At 49.6% G+C, this 18,371-nt stretch overlaps 1 protein-coding gene across 1 annotated transcript in view; it reads right to left on the reverse strand.

The window, feature by feature from the left end:
- The window catches only part of ST8SIA2 (ST8 alpha-N-acetyl-neuraminide alpha-2,8-sialyltransferase 2), a 32,066-nt gene that overhangs the window by 12,988 nt on the left and 707 nt on the right, over window positions 1–18,371 (reverse strand). Inside the window, exons 2-4 of the mRNA XM_072870402.1 lie at window positions 3,124–3,186; window positions 1,013–1,141; window positions 221–478 (exon numbers count right to left, since the gene is read on the reverse strand). Of these exons, the coding sequence (XP_072726503.1) occupies window positions 221–478; window positions 1,013–1,141; window positions 3,124–3,186 (450 nt within the window). The remainder of the gene's footprint in view (window positions 1–220; window positions 479–1,012; window positions 1,142–3,123; window positions 3,187–18,371) is intronic.

An 18,371-nucleotide genomic window follows, 5' to 3' on the forward strand; every position in this document is an offset into this window, starting at 1 on the left:
TGAGAACGCATGGGGTGCATTTGCAAGGACGCTGGGGGAGCACTTGATGGTTGGTAGAAGAGTTCGCAGCAGGACGTTCACATCGGTGGACTCTACGCGTGCGCACGGGGCTGCAAGGCTGTGCTGCACCACATGGATTGGGGCTCCAGCCCCTTTCCACTTCTCCAAACCCTCCCCAACGCCCCCCAGCCCCATCGTGCGGCAGGACGTGGGCCCCTACCTTATCACAAAGCTGTGCGCGTCGATCTCGGGGCCGCAGCCGCTGCTGAGCAGGACCCCTGAGTTGCCCACGATGGCGCAGGTGGGGAACTGCTTGCCCTTGAGGGGCGAGGTGCGGGGCAGCAGCTCGTACAGGTTCTGCGAGACGTTCATGGTGCTGTCCCTGTCAAAGACGTAGTGGATGATGTCCCCTGGCTTCAGCGTCCCCTTCAGCACCGAAATGTCCTTCTCTGCATCCAGGAACTTCAGGATCTGTTTCCTGAGGACAGGGAAGAAACCAGCCCCATCAGGTGAGGTAGAGAGATAATTTGGGTTGTACCTAAGATGAACTCTTGCCTCCTGCCTGCCCTCGCTCCGTGGCCAGTCCCAGCCGACTGATGCTCTCCAGGAGCAGCTTTCAAACAAGTATCTCCATCTTAACACCTGCTCCTTCTCCACTCATCCCTTCCCAGGGCAGGCTAGCACGGCCAGCCCACCATTAGTGGGGGGTCCCTGCATTTACCCCTGGGAGAGGGTCTCCTTCCCCACTCCACCACCCACCGCCAGCGCACACTAATTTCACTTGGCCTGGAAAATGGGGGCTCAAGTGCTCCTTGTTTCGTCGTTGCAAGGCCAGCTGGTTCAGCCGGGAATTCATTTCCAAGCGATCGCTTACAGATATGAAGCCTAGCTCAGCAGGAGATAAGCCTTTTATTTCTTCCTCGACTTCTTCAGATGATATACAGAGGCAATTTGCCAGCTTGCACTGGAGAGGACCAAATCTGTCTCTTGTCCTATAGGTAATTACCAGTACCTGATCTTCAAAGAGAGTGTCTGGTTGTGTCTCCATTTGGATGAGGCTGGTTTAATGTTGTGCTTAATGCTTTCATTACTTCTGTCAACAACAGCTGGAGATGAAGAATCATTTATTACTACTTCAGCTCTAGAGAAAAGAAAGACAGGGAGAGGGAGAGAGACAGGATCCGTTAGCATCCCAATGGCACTTCTAATCAGTGTCTTCGGCTCTGGCTGCTGGAATTCAAACTTCCTCAGAAAAGCAAAATTGTAGTTATTAGCTAAACAAGAACTGAAGCCCTGCTACACTCAAGCAGACAGACACAAATCCTTAAATACCTGCTCACTTACACAAACACAGACTTACGGCTGGGCACAGCTCTACAGAAAACACAGTCTTACACATCTAGCTGTTGAAATGCATGCACACAAAAACACAAGCAGGCTCTGCAAAGACAGGCTGGCAGATGCACACTCACAGACAAGACACCCCAGAGCCCCGGGGAGCCCCCAAAATTCACTGAGACATTTCCTACATGGGCAGCCAAGGTTGCCGACCTGCTGCCTCGTGGTCGCACGTGAGCACCCCAAAGTGGAGCCAGCTCAGCTCCTGCAGCGGGTTAAAATCCTCGTCAGAGAAGTGCAACCTTCACTTCACCCAAAGGTGAAATTAATTTAGCCGAGCTGCTGGGCGCTGCTTGTGAGATCGGGCTACGAGCATCCCGTACTGAGCAGGGGGAGGCTGGCTCGCTGATAACTTTTTCCCTTATTAGAAGAGAGCATGAGGATTTCAGCATCCATATCGCCTGCTCCAGATCCAGAAGTGAGCAGGGGGACGGGCAACAGCCAGATGCTGTGGCTTGGAGATGATCACTGGGAGATCCCAGCTATTAATCCCTGCTCTAAGAAGCAAATCAGCCCCAGCACTCCAGTGCCATTTACATCAAATGGCATGAATTAAGGGAGCCTCTGAATATTTGATTCCAGCCAGCCGCCCTCCAAAGAGAATACCCAAGCATCTCATCAGGAAGCTGTGCATGTGTCTGCAGCCCCGAAAAAAACCTTCACACTTCAGAGCGCTCTGAAAAATACACAGCCAAAGCACTCACTATCAGCTAAAGGGAATCTCCCTCTCCAGTGCAAAGGGCTTTTTCCAGCTGGGAAATGGCTTGTAAATAAATACATTTATAAAAAGCGTGTAAACTCCAAGGGGGGAGAAGAGTGAGAGACAGGGCAGAGCTGGCGGCCCAAGCTCATAGACAACATCCAGCTCCCGGGAGCACATCTCCGTCCCAGGGAAGGAGCTCCCGAGGACACACCGTGGCTCACACTATGTAATGTTTCAGAAAGGCAAGGAAATGTGTTTATAAATGCTGGCTGCCAGCGTCCTTGTGTGTGTTTGTACAGTTCCTCTCCAGAGGCTGCCAGTCAAGGCTGTTGGATTTGTTTGCATCTTGCATTTTGCTGTATCACCTCGTGTCTTGCAAAGCTTACTTATAAGGTGTCAAAAATCATAAAGGGAATAGGGTAAAGAAATCTTGGGAGTAACTACAATTTTTTTGGTTTTGTCCATTTGCTGTGTTTTGATCATTTGTGATGACATCGTCACAGAATGACATCACCCTTCCTTTCTTGCGTGGTGTCACCAAGCTTTGCAACTGTGTCACTTGGTAATGCTGGGATGACATGAAATTATTGTAAAAATAACACAGAGAGATGCTGAATGAAGCTGCGATGCCACGAAATGACTCTGCAATGGAGATGTTACTAAAGTGCATTAGGATAAAACCAAATGAAGTTCTGATGTCAAAGACAGCGATCGCTCTTCTAATAGCACATAGTAAAACTACGAAAATGGCAACTCTATCACTGACTTATTTTCACAATAAGTAACTCTCTCTTTCTCATTCTCTCAATCACCGCAACTTGCAGATCCTTGGTTATTTGCAAATGATTATTGCACTGAGCTGGGGGAAGGAGGGGGAGAAACGATTAAGAAAATGCAAAGCAGAAGTGAAAAGAAACAGATACATTTGCTAAATAAGAACAGCACTATCCAGCAAAGAGGAGAAGCAGATTAATAGCTGCCTTACAGCAAAAACAAATGAACACAAAATCTAATTTACAAACCTATTAGATTTGCTATGTAAGCTGTTCACAGCTGATCTGATTGTACCTCTGCCTCCAGAACTCCTGCAAGACAAAGGAAATGCATTATTTATAAACCCAGCTCCTCTTTGCCAAGCATTGTTCAACAGTCAAGAGATCCTGCTCTGAAGGGCTCTGAACGGAGGCACTGCTGCACCGTTCGCACCCCACCCCATCCAGAAGGGAGATGTCCTGATGCCTGTGAAGGGCTTTTCACATTCATCGTCATTGCTGCCCTACTGCGACTGAAAAATCATTCCGGCAAAAAAGCTCCTAACCAACCCAATTAATAATACCTGCATGATCTAACCAGCCATCAAAGACATCTGGTCTCCGTCATCAAAGCAGCATGCAGCCTACAGGTTGCATTAAATACATCTCTACTTTTTTTTATGAGTCAGGTGTTAGCAGTGCATAGAGAAGGTCTCCTCCATCTCCAGGTTGCCAAGGGACTTCCCCTGTCCTTCTCAGGTGGGGACTGAGCTGAATGATCTGGACAGGATTCCCACCACTGTCTCCATCTTGGCCTTTCAGTTGAGACCACCCAACATCTCTATTTTATCCAGATCGAGCCACCAGCCTCCTGGGTGACTTGTGGAGACCTCATCCTCACAGTGTGCCTTCTGGCTCCCAGTGATCCAGGACAGATCTGGGGCCCTGTTCCAGCCCCCTCTGATCCCATGAGTGCCCTGAAGCCCCTTGTCCCCACCTTTGGTGTAACCTGGCTGAAGCTATGAGGCCAATTCAGCACAGTCACTTGTATGCTGGAGCTGAGACCTCAAGTGACAGCCTTGTCACTCCCATGGCCTGACACCACTGCATAAGGACGGGTGCCAGACCTGCCTGAGCAAGACCTGTGGGAACGGAGAGCCAAAGTTTCTAGCATCAGGTGCTAGACTGGTGCTATAATGAAGAATAGGTGGGACCAAGCCCCTTCAGAAACCAACGCCACTCATACGACCTGTCAATCCTCAGTTAAAAATAAATATATACAAGTATTGGTCTGCATCTAGTTGGCTGCAGAGCCCCTTCTTGCTTCAGCTTGCTATTTTCAAAGGGCTCACAAAGAACCAGTTCCCACTTTGTGATGCTCAGTGGGAGCTGGGCTCCTCGTCAGACACTGGCTGCCATGTGCTCATTGCTCTTGTTTCCATTGCACAGATATCCAAAGGAACATACTCATAAAGAGAACCAGATTCTCTTCCAGCAGAAATATAGTCACCTGGAAATATACACCTTAATGAAAATATCTCTCAGGAGCACATATTTCTACCAGTCCTGAAAAAATCCCAAATGCATTAGACATAAATGAAAAGGAAATAGAGTGCATGAACGTTTGGTGTCATCAAAAAAGATTTTCAGACTTGCACGATGTGATGTAAATCCCTTCGTTAGGCTGAGCACAGCCCTCAGCACCGCATAACACCAAACCCTTGGAAATGCCGTGACAGTTGTCCATTTCCTCCCTCCTGCTGGAGACCATCTACGGCCAAGTCAGCGCGATTCTTGCTCCGACACTCTCCTCTTTCCTTTGACAAACCTGAGAGTCAGCAAGCTGTTTCATTTTTTGGTGCTTCAAGGGAACAGCAGGTCTAGTTTATTCCTAGAGCCTACTGCCATTTAACAAGCCTTCGCTTTAATGGGGTTCACTGCGGGGTGTGGGAGCAGACTGGATTAGTGTGCAACCCATGCATCCTTTCAGAGACATCTCCTCTGAAGGAGCCTTCCAAATGGGATTCACACTCCTTCACACTTGCTGTGAGACAGATAGGGACTGGATTAAGGGCTTAGAAAAAGAAATGCTGCTCCCTGAATAAGTGCTGGGTCACAATCTCTGCGAAAAGAAAAAAAAAAAAAAAATCCCAGAAATTAGGAAGTGGAAGAGACCTGTTAGCTCCCACCTCATCCATGTTTTGCATCTACAGCAGGGCTGATCTGAAGCGTCACAACATATTATTCAAATGCATTTATCCAATCTAGCTTTACATGCCCCCAGTGACAGGTCTGTGCATGTCTCCTCCTGAAATTAAGGCAGGCATTGGGGCTGGAGATGCTGGATGTGAGGAAGACAAGTTGAGAGCACATCTCCCAGCTCGCTGTGTGCAGAGGTGGTGGAGAAGGAGATCGGCTGCCCGGATCCCGCGCTGAGCAGCCCCTCAAGGGTTGTTTCAGGGGTTACTCTTTCCCCTGCAAACACTGTGAAAAGCAAAACTTTTCAAAATACTGTAACGCAAACAGAGCACAAAGTGTTCTGCTGTCATATATGAGCATGGAGGGGGTGGCTCACCGGTGGAGGAGAGAGCAGGGCTCTACTAGCCATCTTCCCATGACTTGCTCCGCAGCACTGGGCTTTGCTGGCCACAGCCACCGCTGCAGGGCAGCATCGGGCCCAGCAGCATCCAGGCTGCTCTTGGTGGACAACTAGGATGCTGGCAGAGGCACTGCTCCCTGTACCAGGCTTGGTTTCTCTCTCCAAGCCACGGAGATTGCCTGAAGCTACGACATGACACTTGGCTGAAGGTCTCAGCTGGTTTAGTGAATCCTAAAATGCTCCTGCGGCTTCAAAACCATTGGCCTTCTGGCCCTTTGTGTCTCACATTGCAACTCCTGGACACCTTCCCTACAATCTCCCTTTGTGCGGTCAAAGACAACGTACGCTGTGAATATGATACCATGGGGTGCATTGCCCTGTCCAGCCATCCTGCTCAGCTCAGCCCAGCGGTGGGTACCAGCCAGGCAAACCAGCTGCTCACAACACCCGTAGTTTAGCCAAGCGTGGTATTTTCCAAGGTCTGCCACACTTCATAACCAACACAGGCAAGCCAATGTCACTGTACTGCTTCACTCCCCCCACCTGGGAAGAGGAACACATTAAGGAATGGAAGGCGCTAATTAAGTGGCACATGTTTAAAAAAGAAAAAAAGTCCGTCCATTTTATTATACCTTGCTGACCTGGAGTTTCAAATCTCATAGCTTCAAAAGGCAAAGACCAACCTCGATTAAAATTGCACAGATAGGCATTGATTTTGAAAAGCTTTCTAGTGCTACACTGTGTTTAGATTGAATTGCCTTATTAATCTAGTTGTTATCAGTTTGATTGTATAGCCAGCTCCACAAAGTACCAACCTGCTTCCTAATCCTATTATTTACAAAACGCTCTTCTTTTGACTTCTGTTGGGATGTTTTCCAGTGATAAGTCACATCTATATGTGCTAATGCCATATTACTGGCTTATGCCATCCTTTCTCATTTTTGCTTTGAGATTTTCAAACTGAATTTCCACTATCTAAGATATTATATAGGTCAAAACATTCTGTGCTCAGATGTAAAGTGACACTGATTCATATATCAGAGGATAAGAAGGAAAAATTGTCTTATGGTGCAGGTCCAAATTTTCTTGGATGAATAATTTCTGACAAATCAGGTATGCGAAGACTTTTCTATTCACCTACTATGAATGGGCTGTTTAGGGTTTTTGCTTCCCTTTTCATCGTTTCCCACTTCTGAAATTATTCTCTTAATTGTTGCTAGGTACGGCTCGGTCTTGCTTCGAGCAATTTTGATACATGAAATCAAAGCTGCTTTGACTGAACAAGTAGGTCACACAGCCTCTTTGGGCGAGCGGATCTCTAAGAGCAGGCTTTACGCATCCATATTCTCAGGCTTACAAATTCAAAAAAGTGTTTTCCATGGATATTTTACAATGCCCATCTCCAGTTCCTGCTTTCCCCCAGCCTCTGTGGCAGAGAATACACTTGGGAAGTGGGTACAAGAAGCATGAACTAGCCAGAAATTTCAGCCGTACCCAATCACCCATTTAGCCACATTTGCGGAGCCCATTCCTGGTGGAACAAAACCTCTGCTTCTTCCTGACCTTGGGCAACCCAAGTCCTCCCCTTCTCCCTCCTCCACATAAAAGAGAGATAATAACATCTCTGTAACGCCTTGGGGGATTGTTAAACAGAATTTATTCATCTGAATTCCTCAGAAAGAGAGTTCGGAGTGCCATAATTTTTAGCTGAGGAGTTCAAATGATTAACACCTACTAATTAAGTTTTCACAACCTGCTTTTGTGTTAGGCGCATTTTATGATCCTTGTTTTATGGCTGGGACAGTAGGGGTGAAGTGGCTTGGCCCACAGCACCAAAAATGACAGTCCCACAGGCCAGGACAGGAACAGGCATTACGGGCTTTCAGCAGACCTGTCCTCTCGAAAATGCTGCTCTTCACTTGCTGAGAGGGAGTACGGCTCTTGCTGGGCAAGAGGGTAGGACACATCACTCAGAGGACCATGGGAATCGATCTGAAAAAGGTCTCACTGGCCTGAAAAGCACATGTAGCCGTTGGTCTCCTGAAATGGCTGCAGGCTGTACCCATAAGGCAGCCCATATCTATTAAAAAAAAAAAAAATCGCCAGCTTTATTTACTTCATTTTTTAAGGGTTGCACTGATGTTGTCCTCAAGACCAGAATTGCTGTTTTCTATCTGAAGAGCACACAAGTGTGATGCCAGGCTCGGTCAGGGACCACCCTCCCAAAATCACTACCTTCCCAACACACGGGCTGTCCCAGAGGCAGCTGGGTGGGGAGGGGACACAGAGCAGGCTGCTCACAGACCCTCTGCAGGATGCTGCTTCGTGGCCAGATGGACCCAGTCACTGTAACTAAGAGTTTTGGGGAAAGGGAGACGCTGCCCAGCCACTGAAAATGAAATACAAACACATAGATCGGCCCCCCCCTCCTCCCAGACGCGCTCGACTTGCTCCTGCTGACACTCACAGTGATATATAAACCCGTGTGCCTTCACGGGCATAAGCCAGACCTTGCAACGTCAGGGACTAGCTGGCACCTGCATGCATTCCTTAGAGATGAGCTTGGATGCACCGAGTGCCCTATTAAGTGAGTGAATTAATTTTGCTGACTAAGAGCAGTGCAGTCATTGAGCTGAGCCACGTGCTCCCCGAGTCCTCAAGGAAGGGGCAGGATTTGCTGGGGCCAGTGCTGTGAAATGTGGATCAGGATACAGGTTTCAACCCTCTCTCCTCTTCCCTGAAATTCAGGGATTGTGGCGAGACCGGCAGAGCAGCGAACGTGACGCTAGGGCTTTGGGGGAAAATTGCCACATTTCCAAGCTGTCTATGAAAGGGTAATAATTGGCTTCCAAGTGCCAACCTGTCCAGCCTGTCCCACAAGGTGGAGAAGCAAAGGTGTCCCAGGAGCCCAAACTGAGCAGGAACCGAGCCCAGAGGCTGGAAACTGGGATTACCCAGGGACCGTAGCCTGACTCTCCATCTGTACGTCAGAGTCTTGCTGAAAAGATGGGAGAAGGTCACGTTCATCAGCAAGTCCCCTTGTGGGCTTCTCACTAGACACTCAAGTGGTTTCTGTGGTCAAAGCCCACCCATATCCATAAAATGCTCTGCTATCACAGAACAGAGAAAATACAGAGAGGAAAGGCTTTTCACTGCTGGTTACCCACACACGTAAACCAACTTGCAAATTAGAAAAAAAAGCCAAAGCCAGGCGAGAAGTGATGGGATCCGAGATGCGTTTTTGACCCTGGAGATCAGGTTCTTGAACACAACATTGTGCACCGTCACCATATGCTGGTTTTCCTCATCCAGAAACACAGCTCTCGCAGGCTCGTTTCTCGTCTCGCCTTCCTGCATCACATTTCATAACACACCAGGAGGAGCCAGGACATCTGACACTTGCAGGTCATTCCCCATGACATTTCACTAGTCACTTCTGAGGCTTTCATCCCGGGGTGTGGAGGAGATCGCGATTAAGAGAAGCGGTGGCTGTTGGGTAGCTCTGCGTACCCACACTCTCCTGGCGAGCAAGGTTCCTTCTGTAAGGATTAATTTGGAAGACATTTCTAAAGCGTTTGTCTGCTAGGATGAAAGATCCTGCAATACATCTTGATGAGATGTTTGAAATTGCACTTCGATGTGTTTAAAATCTCACTTGTTCATATTGTCACAGCTTGGCAGCCTGAGTGTCAAAAACTTCCTAAATATCAGGTGCTATTTTTACTGCTCCAAGTTTCATTCTTTCTATCGAGTCATATGACCACATTTGGGAGAGTGTGCCCATATCATGGCTTTCAGGAAAATCACCTTGTCCCGCTGGGGTCCCGCTGCGGCTCTGGTATACGAGTTGCGGGAGCAGTGCTTGTGCAGCCTGGCTGGCAGTGTAGCATCTCCCAGCAAGCCAAGGAGACATGGTGTAAAAGCACCAGCTGATGGCCTTGCTCTTGCTCACGGTACCTGCTATTACCCACCACGGGAAACACAGATCTGTCAGTCTCATGCAAACCAGCCTTGCTAATTTGGTCGCTTCCTCCCATGCCCCAATCCCACCTCCATCATGTCGCCCATCCTGCGGGCTCCTTCCCAGGACCGCAACAAAATGGGAAGGCCAGAGGCGCTCAGCATCCCTACCTGTCAGGCAGTTACTCCGTATCAGCTCCCACGTAAATGAGAGCAGGGTTTGGCCCTGAGATTTCTGCCTGGCTGCAAATCACTGTGTGTAATCATTGCAAGCGTACGCTGAGGATGCAGGAATCAAGACACATGAGTTTGCAAAACAGAGACACCTATGGCTTAATAGGGAATAAGCCAATTAGGCTGAAACGCTTATGTGACAAAACTGGTGAAGAATCAGCAGGAATGGCACAACTCCGACGACTAAAGGACATGAGGGAACGGGAGGGATGCCCATGGCAGCCTGCCACCAGGACGATCACTGGGCATCGCTCCGCACTGGGGTAACAGGGGTACCACAACGAAATCCCTGTCTCTGCCTTGAGCCACCTGCTCTGAAGGACCCGTAAGAGGCAGGAGGATGCTTGGAGCAGCCCGATGGTTACTGCTGCCCATGAGGGAGCCACAGTCCAGGACTATCAGGCTCTGCCCCAAGCCAGCAAGCTCTTTCTCTGAGCCAGAAAAGCCACTCTCGCACCTGTAGAGTGCCAGGTCTTACATCCACATGCATTCACCATAACATCAGCGTGGCCTGACTCGATCGCCCCGTGATGCCCTTGTTTTATCACTGCTCTAAAAACAAAATACTCACGCGCTTGCAGGGCTCAAATGTCACACACTTCACTTCTCCCATCCTGCGTACTGGCAGGACCTTATTCATTCCTTCATCTCAGGTCTTCCATTAGAAGTTTATTCCTGGCATCGGTTCAGTTTCTTGGCTGTGTTAATGAAACAGCCAGCAAAGAAAAAGACATTGAAGCAGGCAAAAAGGATGCAGTGAGGGGCTTGAGATTTGGGGGGGGGGGTGTGTGTGTGTGTGTGTGCGTGCGTGCGTGCGTGCGTGTGTGTGTATTTAGCTTTCCCCTTCTGGAAGGGAGAAGGAAAAAACCCCAAGAGCCCAGCGAAGACCTAGAAAAGAGCTGAGACAAAAGCCTCACTGCTTAAAAAACATGTCTACACTATACATTTTCCCTGAGCTAATTTTTTCAGCCAACAGAGCAGAGCTATCAGGGAGTGCAAACAGCAGAGCATCAGTCTTGCAGCAGATCCTGTCACCCTGAGCATTCGCGTCCCAAAAGGCAGAAATCCCAGTGGCTCCTGCAGCATCTGGGATGCCACATACCTTGGGAAATGGGAGCGGTGCAATATGAAAAGATATCATGTCTGAAGGGCTGTGGGTCCTCGGGCTCATCCTCCCACACCCGTCTCTTGCCTGTTTTTCCCACTGCTCTGCTCAGCCCCTTGGAATACTTGAGGTCTTATGTGGTTTCTTCTTCCGCTGTTGATGTGGATGCTGAGGACCTCTCCTGGGCAGTGACATCCTCCTGGGGTGGTTCTTATGTATGAGCATCCTCAAAATAACATTGTGTGCCTACACAAAGAGGGTTGGGAGCTCCTGGATGAGAGCTGCACCCCGCAACCAGCAACCGTCTGCGCTATTTGCCCACCATCACAGTCACTCACCAGCAAGAGAGCTGTCCCAGGACGTTTGCAGGGACTTAGTCCCCAGATGACAATGTCCAGATGCCAGATACTGAAAAGCCAATAGTGGTTTCAGAGCTCGGCCTCGTCTCTTCTCCCCTGGCTCAAAAAGCTATACCATGGAAATTCAGGCGGCAGTAAGAAGGAGAAGTTTAATTACCAACTGAGCAGCTGCTGGTTGACAGTCGAGTGTGCTTCTGGGTGTCTGAAAAGGTGCTGGAGATGCCTTATGATGATGCTTAACCTTCGCAGGGAAAACACATCCCCTGTTATAGCCGCTGGCTGAGAGCTGAATTATATTCCTGAGGATGCCGGTAAAGCCTGGGCTGGGAGGTGATGGGTCGCGGTGGAAGAACCATCCTTCCATTTGGAGCTGCCAGATGCACGGGTGATACCTGGAGCCCACTGTGATGCTGTTTGACTGAGGGAAGCCTTGAGAGAGCACTTCAAAACCGTGTCGTGACTCTGACAATATGTGCTTTTGAAAGCAGCCCTGCCCATGGAGAGCACTGGACGGGGATGGACGGTGTGCTCAGCATGCAGATGGCCAGCCTGGGTTGTTTTTTGTTTTGTGTTTGTTCGTGATATTCCCAGTGGATTTCTGTATGCAATAACATGGACTTTATTTGCAGTAGCAATAAGAAGGAGTCCAGTGCTTAAATTTGGAAAGAGCTGACCGGGTGCACGAGCAGCCAGCTCAATGAATCAAACGCTGTGCAAACAAGGAACCTCGGAAGGGTCAATAGCGGGGCCAGCAGAGTTAGCAGGATCAGGGCAATGAAGCTGCTGACTGCCTGGCAAAGGGGAGCGTCGCTAAAGCCGACGGCATTTCTGCCTTGTAGTGTCACCCCCAAGAGTGACAATCAACCCTGGACTGGTGCAGGGACTCCTCCTAACAGGCAGAAGGATGGCAGGACACAGCATTTGTGCTGTGGCATCGCTCCCTGCTTCAGGAGGACCGTTTTGGTCCCATCACCCACACACCGAGCACTTTTACAATGTGCTGCCCTCCCAGCTCATCTTCCTCCCTGCTCCCAGTCTGCCCTCTCACCCCACACCATCACCGCTACCCCGGCAGGTTTTGGCAGCACCATGCCCATCTCCCTGGACCAGCCCTTTCGCTTCCCTATCGGAGCCAGCGCTGCTGCTGTTGATGAGGATGCATCTCCCAAGGCCATCACCACCATCAAGGCACCTGCTCGGCCAAGACAAGGAGTTGTTTCGATTTACAGTGGTGTCCTGGTTTCGGCTGGGATAGAGTTAATCTTCTTCCTAGTAGCTGGTATAGTGCTGTGTTTTGGATTTAGTATGAGAATAACGTTGATACCACACTGATGGTTTAGCTGTTGCTAAGCAGTGCTTACACTGGTCAAGGACTTTTCAGCTTCCCATGCTCTGCCAGGTGCACAAGAAGCTGGGAGGGGGCACAGTCAAGATAGTTGATCCAAACTGGACCAAGGGCTATTCCATACCATATCACATCATGCTCAGTACAGAAACCGGGGGGCAGTTGGCCGGGGGGAGCGATCGCTGCACAGGGACGGGCTGGCATCGGTCAGCGGGTGGTGAGCGGTTGTATCACTTGTTTTTTTTTACCTGGGTTTTGTTCCTCTCTTGCCCTCTTGTTGTTTCCCTTCTCATTACAATTATTATTATTATTATTATTATGATGTTCCAATTATTAAACTGTTCTTATCTCAACCCACAAGTTTTCTTACTTTTGCTTTTCCGATTCTCTCCCCCATCCCACCGGGGGGGAGGGTGAGCGAGTGGCTGCGTGGTGCTTAATTGCCAACTGGGGCTAAACCACAACAAGTGGGAACACAAAGAAAAAGGAGCTGTAAAGATACTATTTTTTTTTTCTTTTTCTTTTTTCTGTTGCATTGCAAGGCGCAGAGCTGCTGACACCAGCTCTGCCATGGTGTGTGCTGAAGGACACCTGAAACTCTGCTCCCACAGTGAATTTACTGTGTCAGGGAACTCCCTTATTTCCAGAGGCAACTGAGGATGGAAACCAGAGAAATAGCAAAATAATTATTGTCTAATATTGTAGTTTGGGCTTATTTCTTGCTGCTGAGGATGACCCAGGCCTAGGGAAAACAAATGATGGAGGCAATTAGAGGAAGTCTGTCTTTGGAACAACTGGGTTTTACAGCAACTGTGCCTGTAGATGTGTTTAAGTAGTGCTGGTCTCAGGAAGGAAAAAACAAAATACCTGTAGCCTGAAAGCCCAAGGAAAGATAAGGGAGCTCCTGTTAAATGCTTTCCTGGAAGATCAAAAGCACATCTGGCATGCAAGTAGGCACCAATGAACAGATGCCCAAGCAGAATAACCACGGTTGCTGCAGAGAACGCAAGAAAAAAACCTGACCCCTTTATCCATGCCTGGGAGAGGCCAGGAGGGCTCACGGCGGCAGCAGGATCTGCTGTGTCACTGCTGGCCGTGCTCCCAGGGCTTCGCTCTCTGCCCATGAGTACGGCGGTAGCACAGAGGAGCGGGCACCGTACTGCTGACGGCTGAATCAGCCTCACCGTTAGCTGCTCAACAAGCCTTCGCTAAATGAACCAACATTTGCAACTCCTTGTTCTCTGCAGGGAGAAAAGGCTTCCCTTTGCTTTCCAGACTGGAATAGTGCATTTGCGGTGTTAGAGATGGGAAACAAAAAGCCCACCTGGGCAAAAGGGAAACCTGGAGCATTTGTTGGAGCGGCTTTGCTCTCTTCATTGCTCTGGCGGTGGGACTGGCCATGGCTTTGGCAACTCTACACCCAAGAAGTGCTGGCTGATGAAGTGCATCCTCCTACCACAGCTACTGCCCTCCTCACTGGCAAGCTCAGAAATTCCCTCCTTGGGGGTCTCCTTGGGGGTCCAAGCTGCTGACAATCAGGACTGGACTGAAGAGTAACTTTTCACCAACTGTACTGGAAAGCCCTTAGAGGGACTGGTTACGTTCACGGCGCTGGGTTTTCTTTTTGTTCCACTGGATTGCTCGGGGGTCAACTAGTGCTTTCCATCCTGCTGCTCCCAGCCCTCCTGCCGGACACCTTTTCCCTGCAGGTACCACTGCTCCTGCCATTCCCTCGGAGCTCAAGGAAACAAGCTAGGGAGATTCACCTCCTTCAGCCTGCTCTAGGCAGGAGCACAGGGGTTTTGGATACGTCTTTGTGTCAGCCCCCCCTGCCCTTGCAGGGCAGCAGGAGATGAAGGAGTGCTTTACAAGGAAGAAGGGGAGCTCTGCTGCCAACCTGAAATTGGCTGCTTGAGCTCAAGTTATTGTCAGAAGAGTTGCAATCAAAACCTACACTGAGTATTTTCTTACTCAAATCAGTGCTCCAACGTTGCTTTTATTTTCCAGCCCGATGCGTCATAGGGCTTTTGTTAGAGCCTTGCCATACCCAACGAGTACAAAGGTCTCTCCATTGGCTCCATTTACATGAATAGTTACAGGGTGCCTGTGGGCTTCTGTCCTGCAGAGAGATATTACTCTTTCAGACCAACCTGGATAATTGTTGGCTTGTGTGCACCCGCTGTGTGAGTGCACAAAAGTGTATGTTGGTAGAATATAGCGCTTTTTTCAAGAAAACTTTCTGGTGGAGAGCAAGTCTTAGACTGACTCTGGGTCAGGCGCAGTAAATCATAGCCTAAAAGACCTAAGCAGGACATTTATACTCTATGGACCAACCTTGACAAGAAGCGTTACGACTACAGCACACTACAGACCACTCAGAGCAAGCGCATCAGCCACCATAAAGGACACAAAAATCTCTTTGTGGCATTCCTGAGCGTTTGAAAGGCAGGCGTTAGAAAAGGGCACATGAGGAAAAAGTGGCAATTTACTGACAAGCTTCCAGGCAGGCCAGCAATATTAGATACTCCAATTCATCACTTAAAAAGAGCAGAATATAATTCCTTTTGTAATCAGGATGGAAAGGCATGTGGTCTGGACTAGCAGAGAAAAGATTGACTCGTATTAAGTCCAACCCATTACCAAGTGTCAAGTGCTCCCTAAGATGGCTCACACACTAATTTGAGAAGTCACCTGGTGGCAGCGGGTCACCAGCTCCCTCTACAGACAATCAGGACACAGCCGGACCCCTGCAGAACTGCTACAGCAGACGCATAATAACAAAGAGTCCCTTTAAACTGCCACCAAGGAGCAGAATTTTCCTCCTCGTCACTGGCAATAATTATTCCACTCGACGCCGAGTCCTTTGTCTTCCTCCGCAGTGAGAGGTCTGGCCAGCTCCCCTGTCCTGGGGTGGATGAAGAAATGGCCGCGATTGCATTAGTGTTCCCCAAGATAGACGTGAATGTGTCTTTTGTTTCCTTCCAGGGAAACAAAGAGCCGGAGCAGGAGTGATGGAGGGAAACATAGGCACCACCGGGCTGCAGGAAAAGTTCAGCAGCCCGGAACCAGGTGGTTGTTCGGAAACAAAGTGCCAAGACCGGTCGCAACGGCAATACTTCACCACGGCAGCACACGCTGGCGAGCGCGAGGAGCGAGCCAAAGCGAGTGGGACGAGCACGCCTGCCCGCCTGCTGACATCCTGCAGCACCGCCGAGCATGCAATTCAAGCGATGCGTGTATAGGTGATACATATATATACCGACAGAGATGTAGCAGGATGAAAACCCACGCACAGGGGCGGCTGCAGGGCGAGAGGAACAGACTAACGAGAGCGACACAGCGTCAGGAGCAAGAAACTGCTGAATTTTCATCCTTGCCCTGACATCTCTTTGTTTCAGTATCTCCCGTCTGCAGGAGGTGGTATAAGAATATCTGGAGGTGCAAGACGGGACTGCTTAAGAAACAAACATCTTTCTCAGAAGCCCCTGAACAGGCAGAGCAGCTCCAGCCACCCTCGGCTCCCACCTCCCCTTCACCTGCGATGCTGGGAACTGTCCGGGGAAACAGCATGCTTTTTTTTTTTTTGTCCTTTTGCCAGTAATATTATACTCTTACTTTGTACCTAACGAACATTTTGTTCTTTGTTTCTGCAATTTCTCGGTATTTGTAGGTGAGAGAAATATGCTCCCCCCTGCCCCTACCCGTACGAGGCATGTTCTTCCAAAGACAATCCAAATCACAGGCAGGGGGCAGGGTATGTGTAAAAGTGGGCAAGCTGTTCGCTCCTCACAATAATTAGAGAGTGTTTCGATGCCAAGGAAAAAGAAGAAAAGAGTTGCACCTGCCTGCATTTCCCAGCCCCCCTCGGTGCCGTGAGCCTGCCAGGGGACACCTGGCCGGCTCTTCGCTTTCCTTAACGTTTGGGCTGCGCTGACCAAAGCGAAGGTGGTCTGTGGGGGTGTGGAGGAGAATGCCGAGCCACACGATCCACCAGCCAAATATTCCTGCCCTGGGGAAGAGCTGCACAAATATCCGGGATCTCCCAAACCTCTCATGGAGAGGAGCTGTTCCCTCCCAGACACACAGAGAGCTCCTGGAAAACTTTGGAAGGGTCTCCTTCTCTACACTGTTGTGCACTTTTGCTGTCTCACAGTCCCCTTTACCTACAGGACCTGTTTGCAAAAGATGCTGCTATCACGTGGCCCTCAAAGTTGAAAACCCTTTATCATGCCCTGAACTGTTGCAGATCAGGCACTCAGCTTTTCCACATCTCCCCAGCAACATAATTCCGCCAGGTCTGAGCATCGTGTTGACCGTCCCCGCTACCACAGCAGCACACGAGGATGAAGCGCTCTTTGCACCAGGCTCCTGTGCTAAGAGCTTAGGGTGTAAGATGAACAGTGTTTGGCCCCTTGCTGTGTTTGGGATGAAGGAGCTCATCAAACCTGAACCACTTCAGAGATGCAATGGGGAAAAGAAGTGGGTGGGAGAGAGCAAAGCAAGAGAAAGGGTCAGTTTGCCCTACTTCATGATTGCCTCTTAATATAGCAGGGTCCCGCCTTTGCTCTGTGCATCCCTGTATCGGAAGCACGGCTGATGTGGGAACTTATCTATGAAAAAACAGTCTGGGACTAACGTATATCAGAGGGCACCGGACGGCAGGACCCATCCTTTGCTCCCTGGGGTGTAGGGTGCTCCTCTCCTTTGCTAGTTACCTTGTGCACTATTATTTCTGAAATGCTGTATGAAACAAGCTGCTTGCTGTTTCTACAGAACTCGTCTGACCCTGTTGCTGTCTCTGCTGCTCCACTGCTTGGCAGTACTTCCTTGGAGGAACTACAGCAACAAACTCAGATGCCAGGGCTTGGAGATAAGCAGCCAGCAAACATGCAATTTCCATACAATGTACAGAAAAAAGAGGAGAGAAAAAACCACCCCAAAACACTGGGAATCCCTAATGAACCAGGGTGAAAAACAGCACAAGTAAGTAACAAAGCAGAATAGATTTTCAATAAGGGCACAGCAAGTTCTAGCAGGCAGATCTAGCAGATAGATGAGGAGAGAGAAGAAAGAACAGAAGCCGGAAAAGAAGATGGGAGGAAAGCAAGGGAATCGGAGCAGCCCGTCTGATGGGGAGGATGCTTCAGAAGCTTTTCATTTCCTTTGTTATTATATAGATAGTGCCAGCTCATTGTAGAGCAACAATTCATCTAGCCTGGTAACCTCCAGTCCGGTGCTGGATGTTTCTGGACAAGGCTACTGACCTTTAAGCACTTCTTGCCCGTGGCGCCCAACATAACGTAACAATGAAACAATGACAAACATCACTGCATTTCATTTATAATTTCAGCCCCAAGTGCCAGGCATTTGTTTTGACGTAACACAGTGGGCAATGCCGCCTGGTCCCAAACAGAAAGACCTTGTGCCATTTGGGCACTGCGAGTGAACCCCACGTTACTAGAATTATTTGATTTGTTTTCCGACACTGCTGTAGTGAGTTCCTCAAGTTAATGCCAACCCTCCTCTCCACATTTGTTTCTCTCATCCCCTAAGTTTCCAAGCAGCCCTCAGAGATTGGGTTTATGGGGTGGGCAGGGTGTTGCTCCTCTCCTCAGACTTAGGGACTGCTTTGGCCCCTGCCGTGCAGAGCACCTGCAGATAAGCACCCACCCCGGAGGTGACCGGGAAGGGCTGATCACGAAGCCCCTGCCACAGCCCGTGGGGACAGACGAGTGGCTTGAGCTCTCCCACCCTGCTCCATCACCCCCGCCCACCTGGTCCCTCCTCAGTCTCTCCCACCCTGTGGACTGGTCCTTGCTCCAGCACCCTGCAGATCGGTCCCTTATCCATCGCCCCCGCGGGCTGGAGCCCTCTCTGCCGCACCCATCCGGACCAGCACCGGCACCCAAGCCCCTT

This window comes from Ciconia boyciana, chromosome 8 (assembly GCF_034638445.1).
Source record: "Ciconia boyciana chromosome 8, ASM3463844v1, whole genome shotgun sequence".
NCBI lineage: Eukaryota > Metazoa > Chordata > Aves > Ciconiiformes > Ciconiidae > Ciconia > Ciconia boyciana.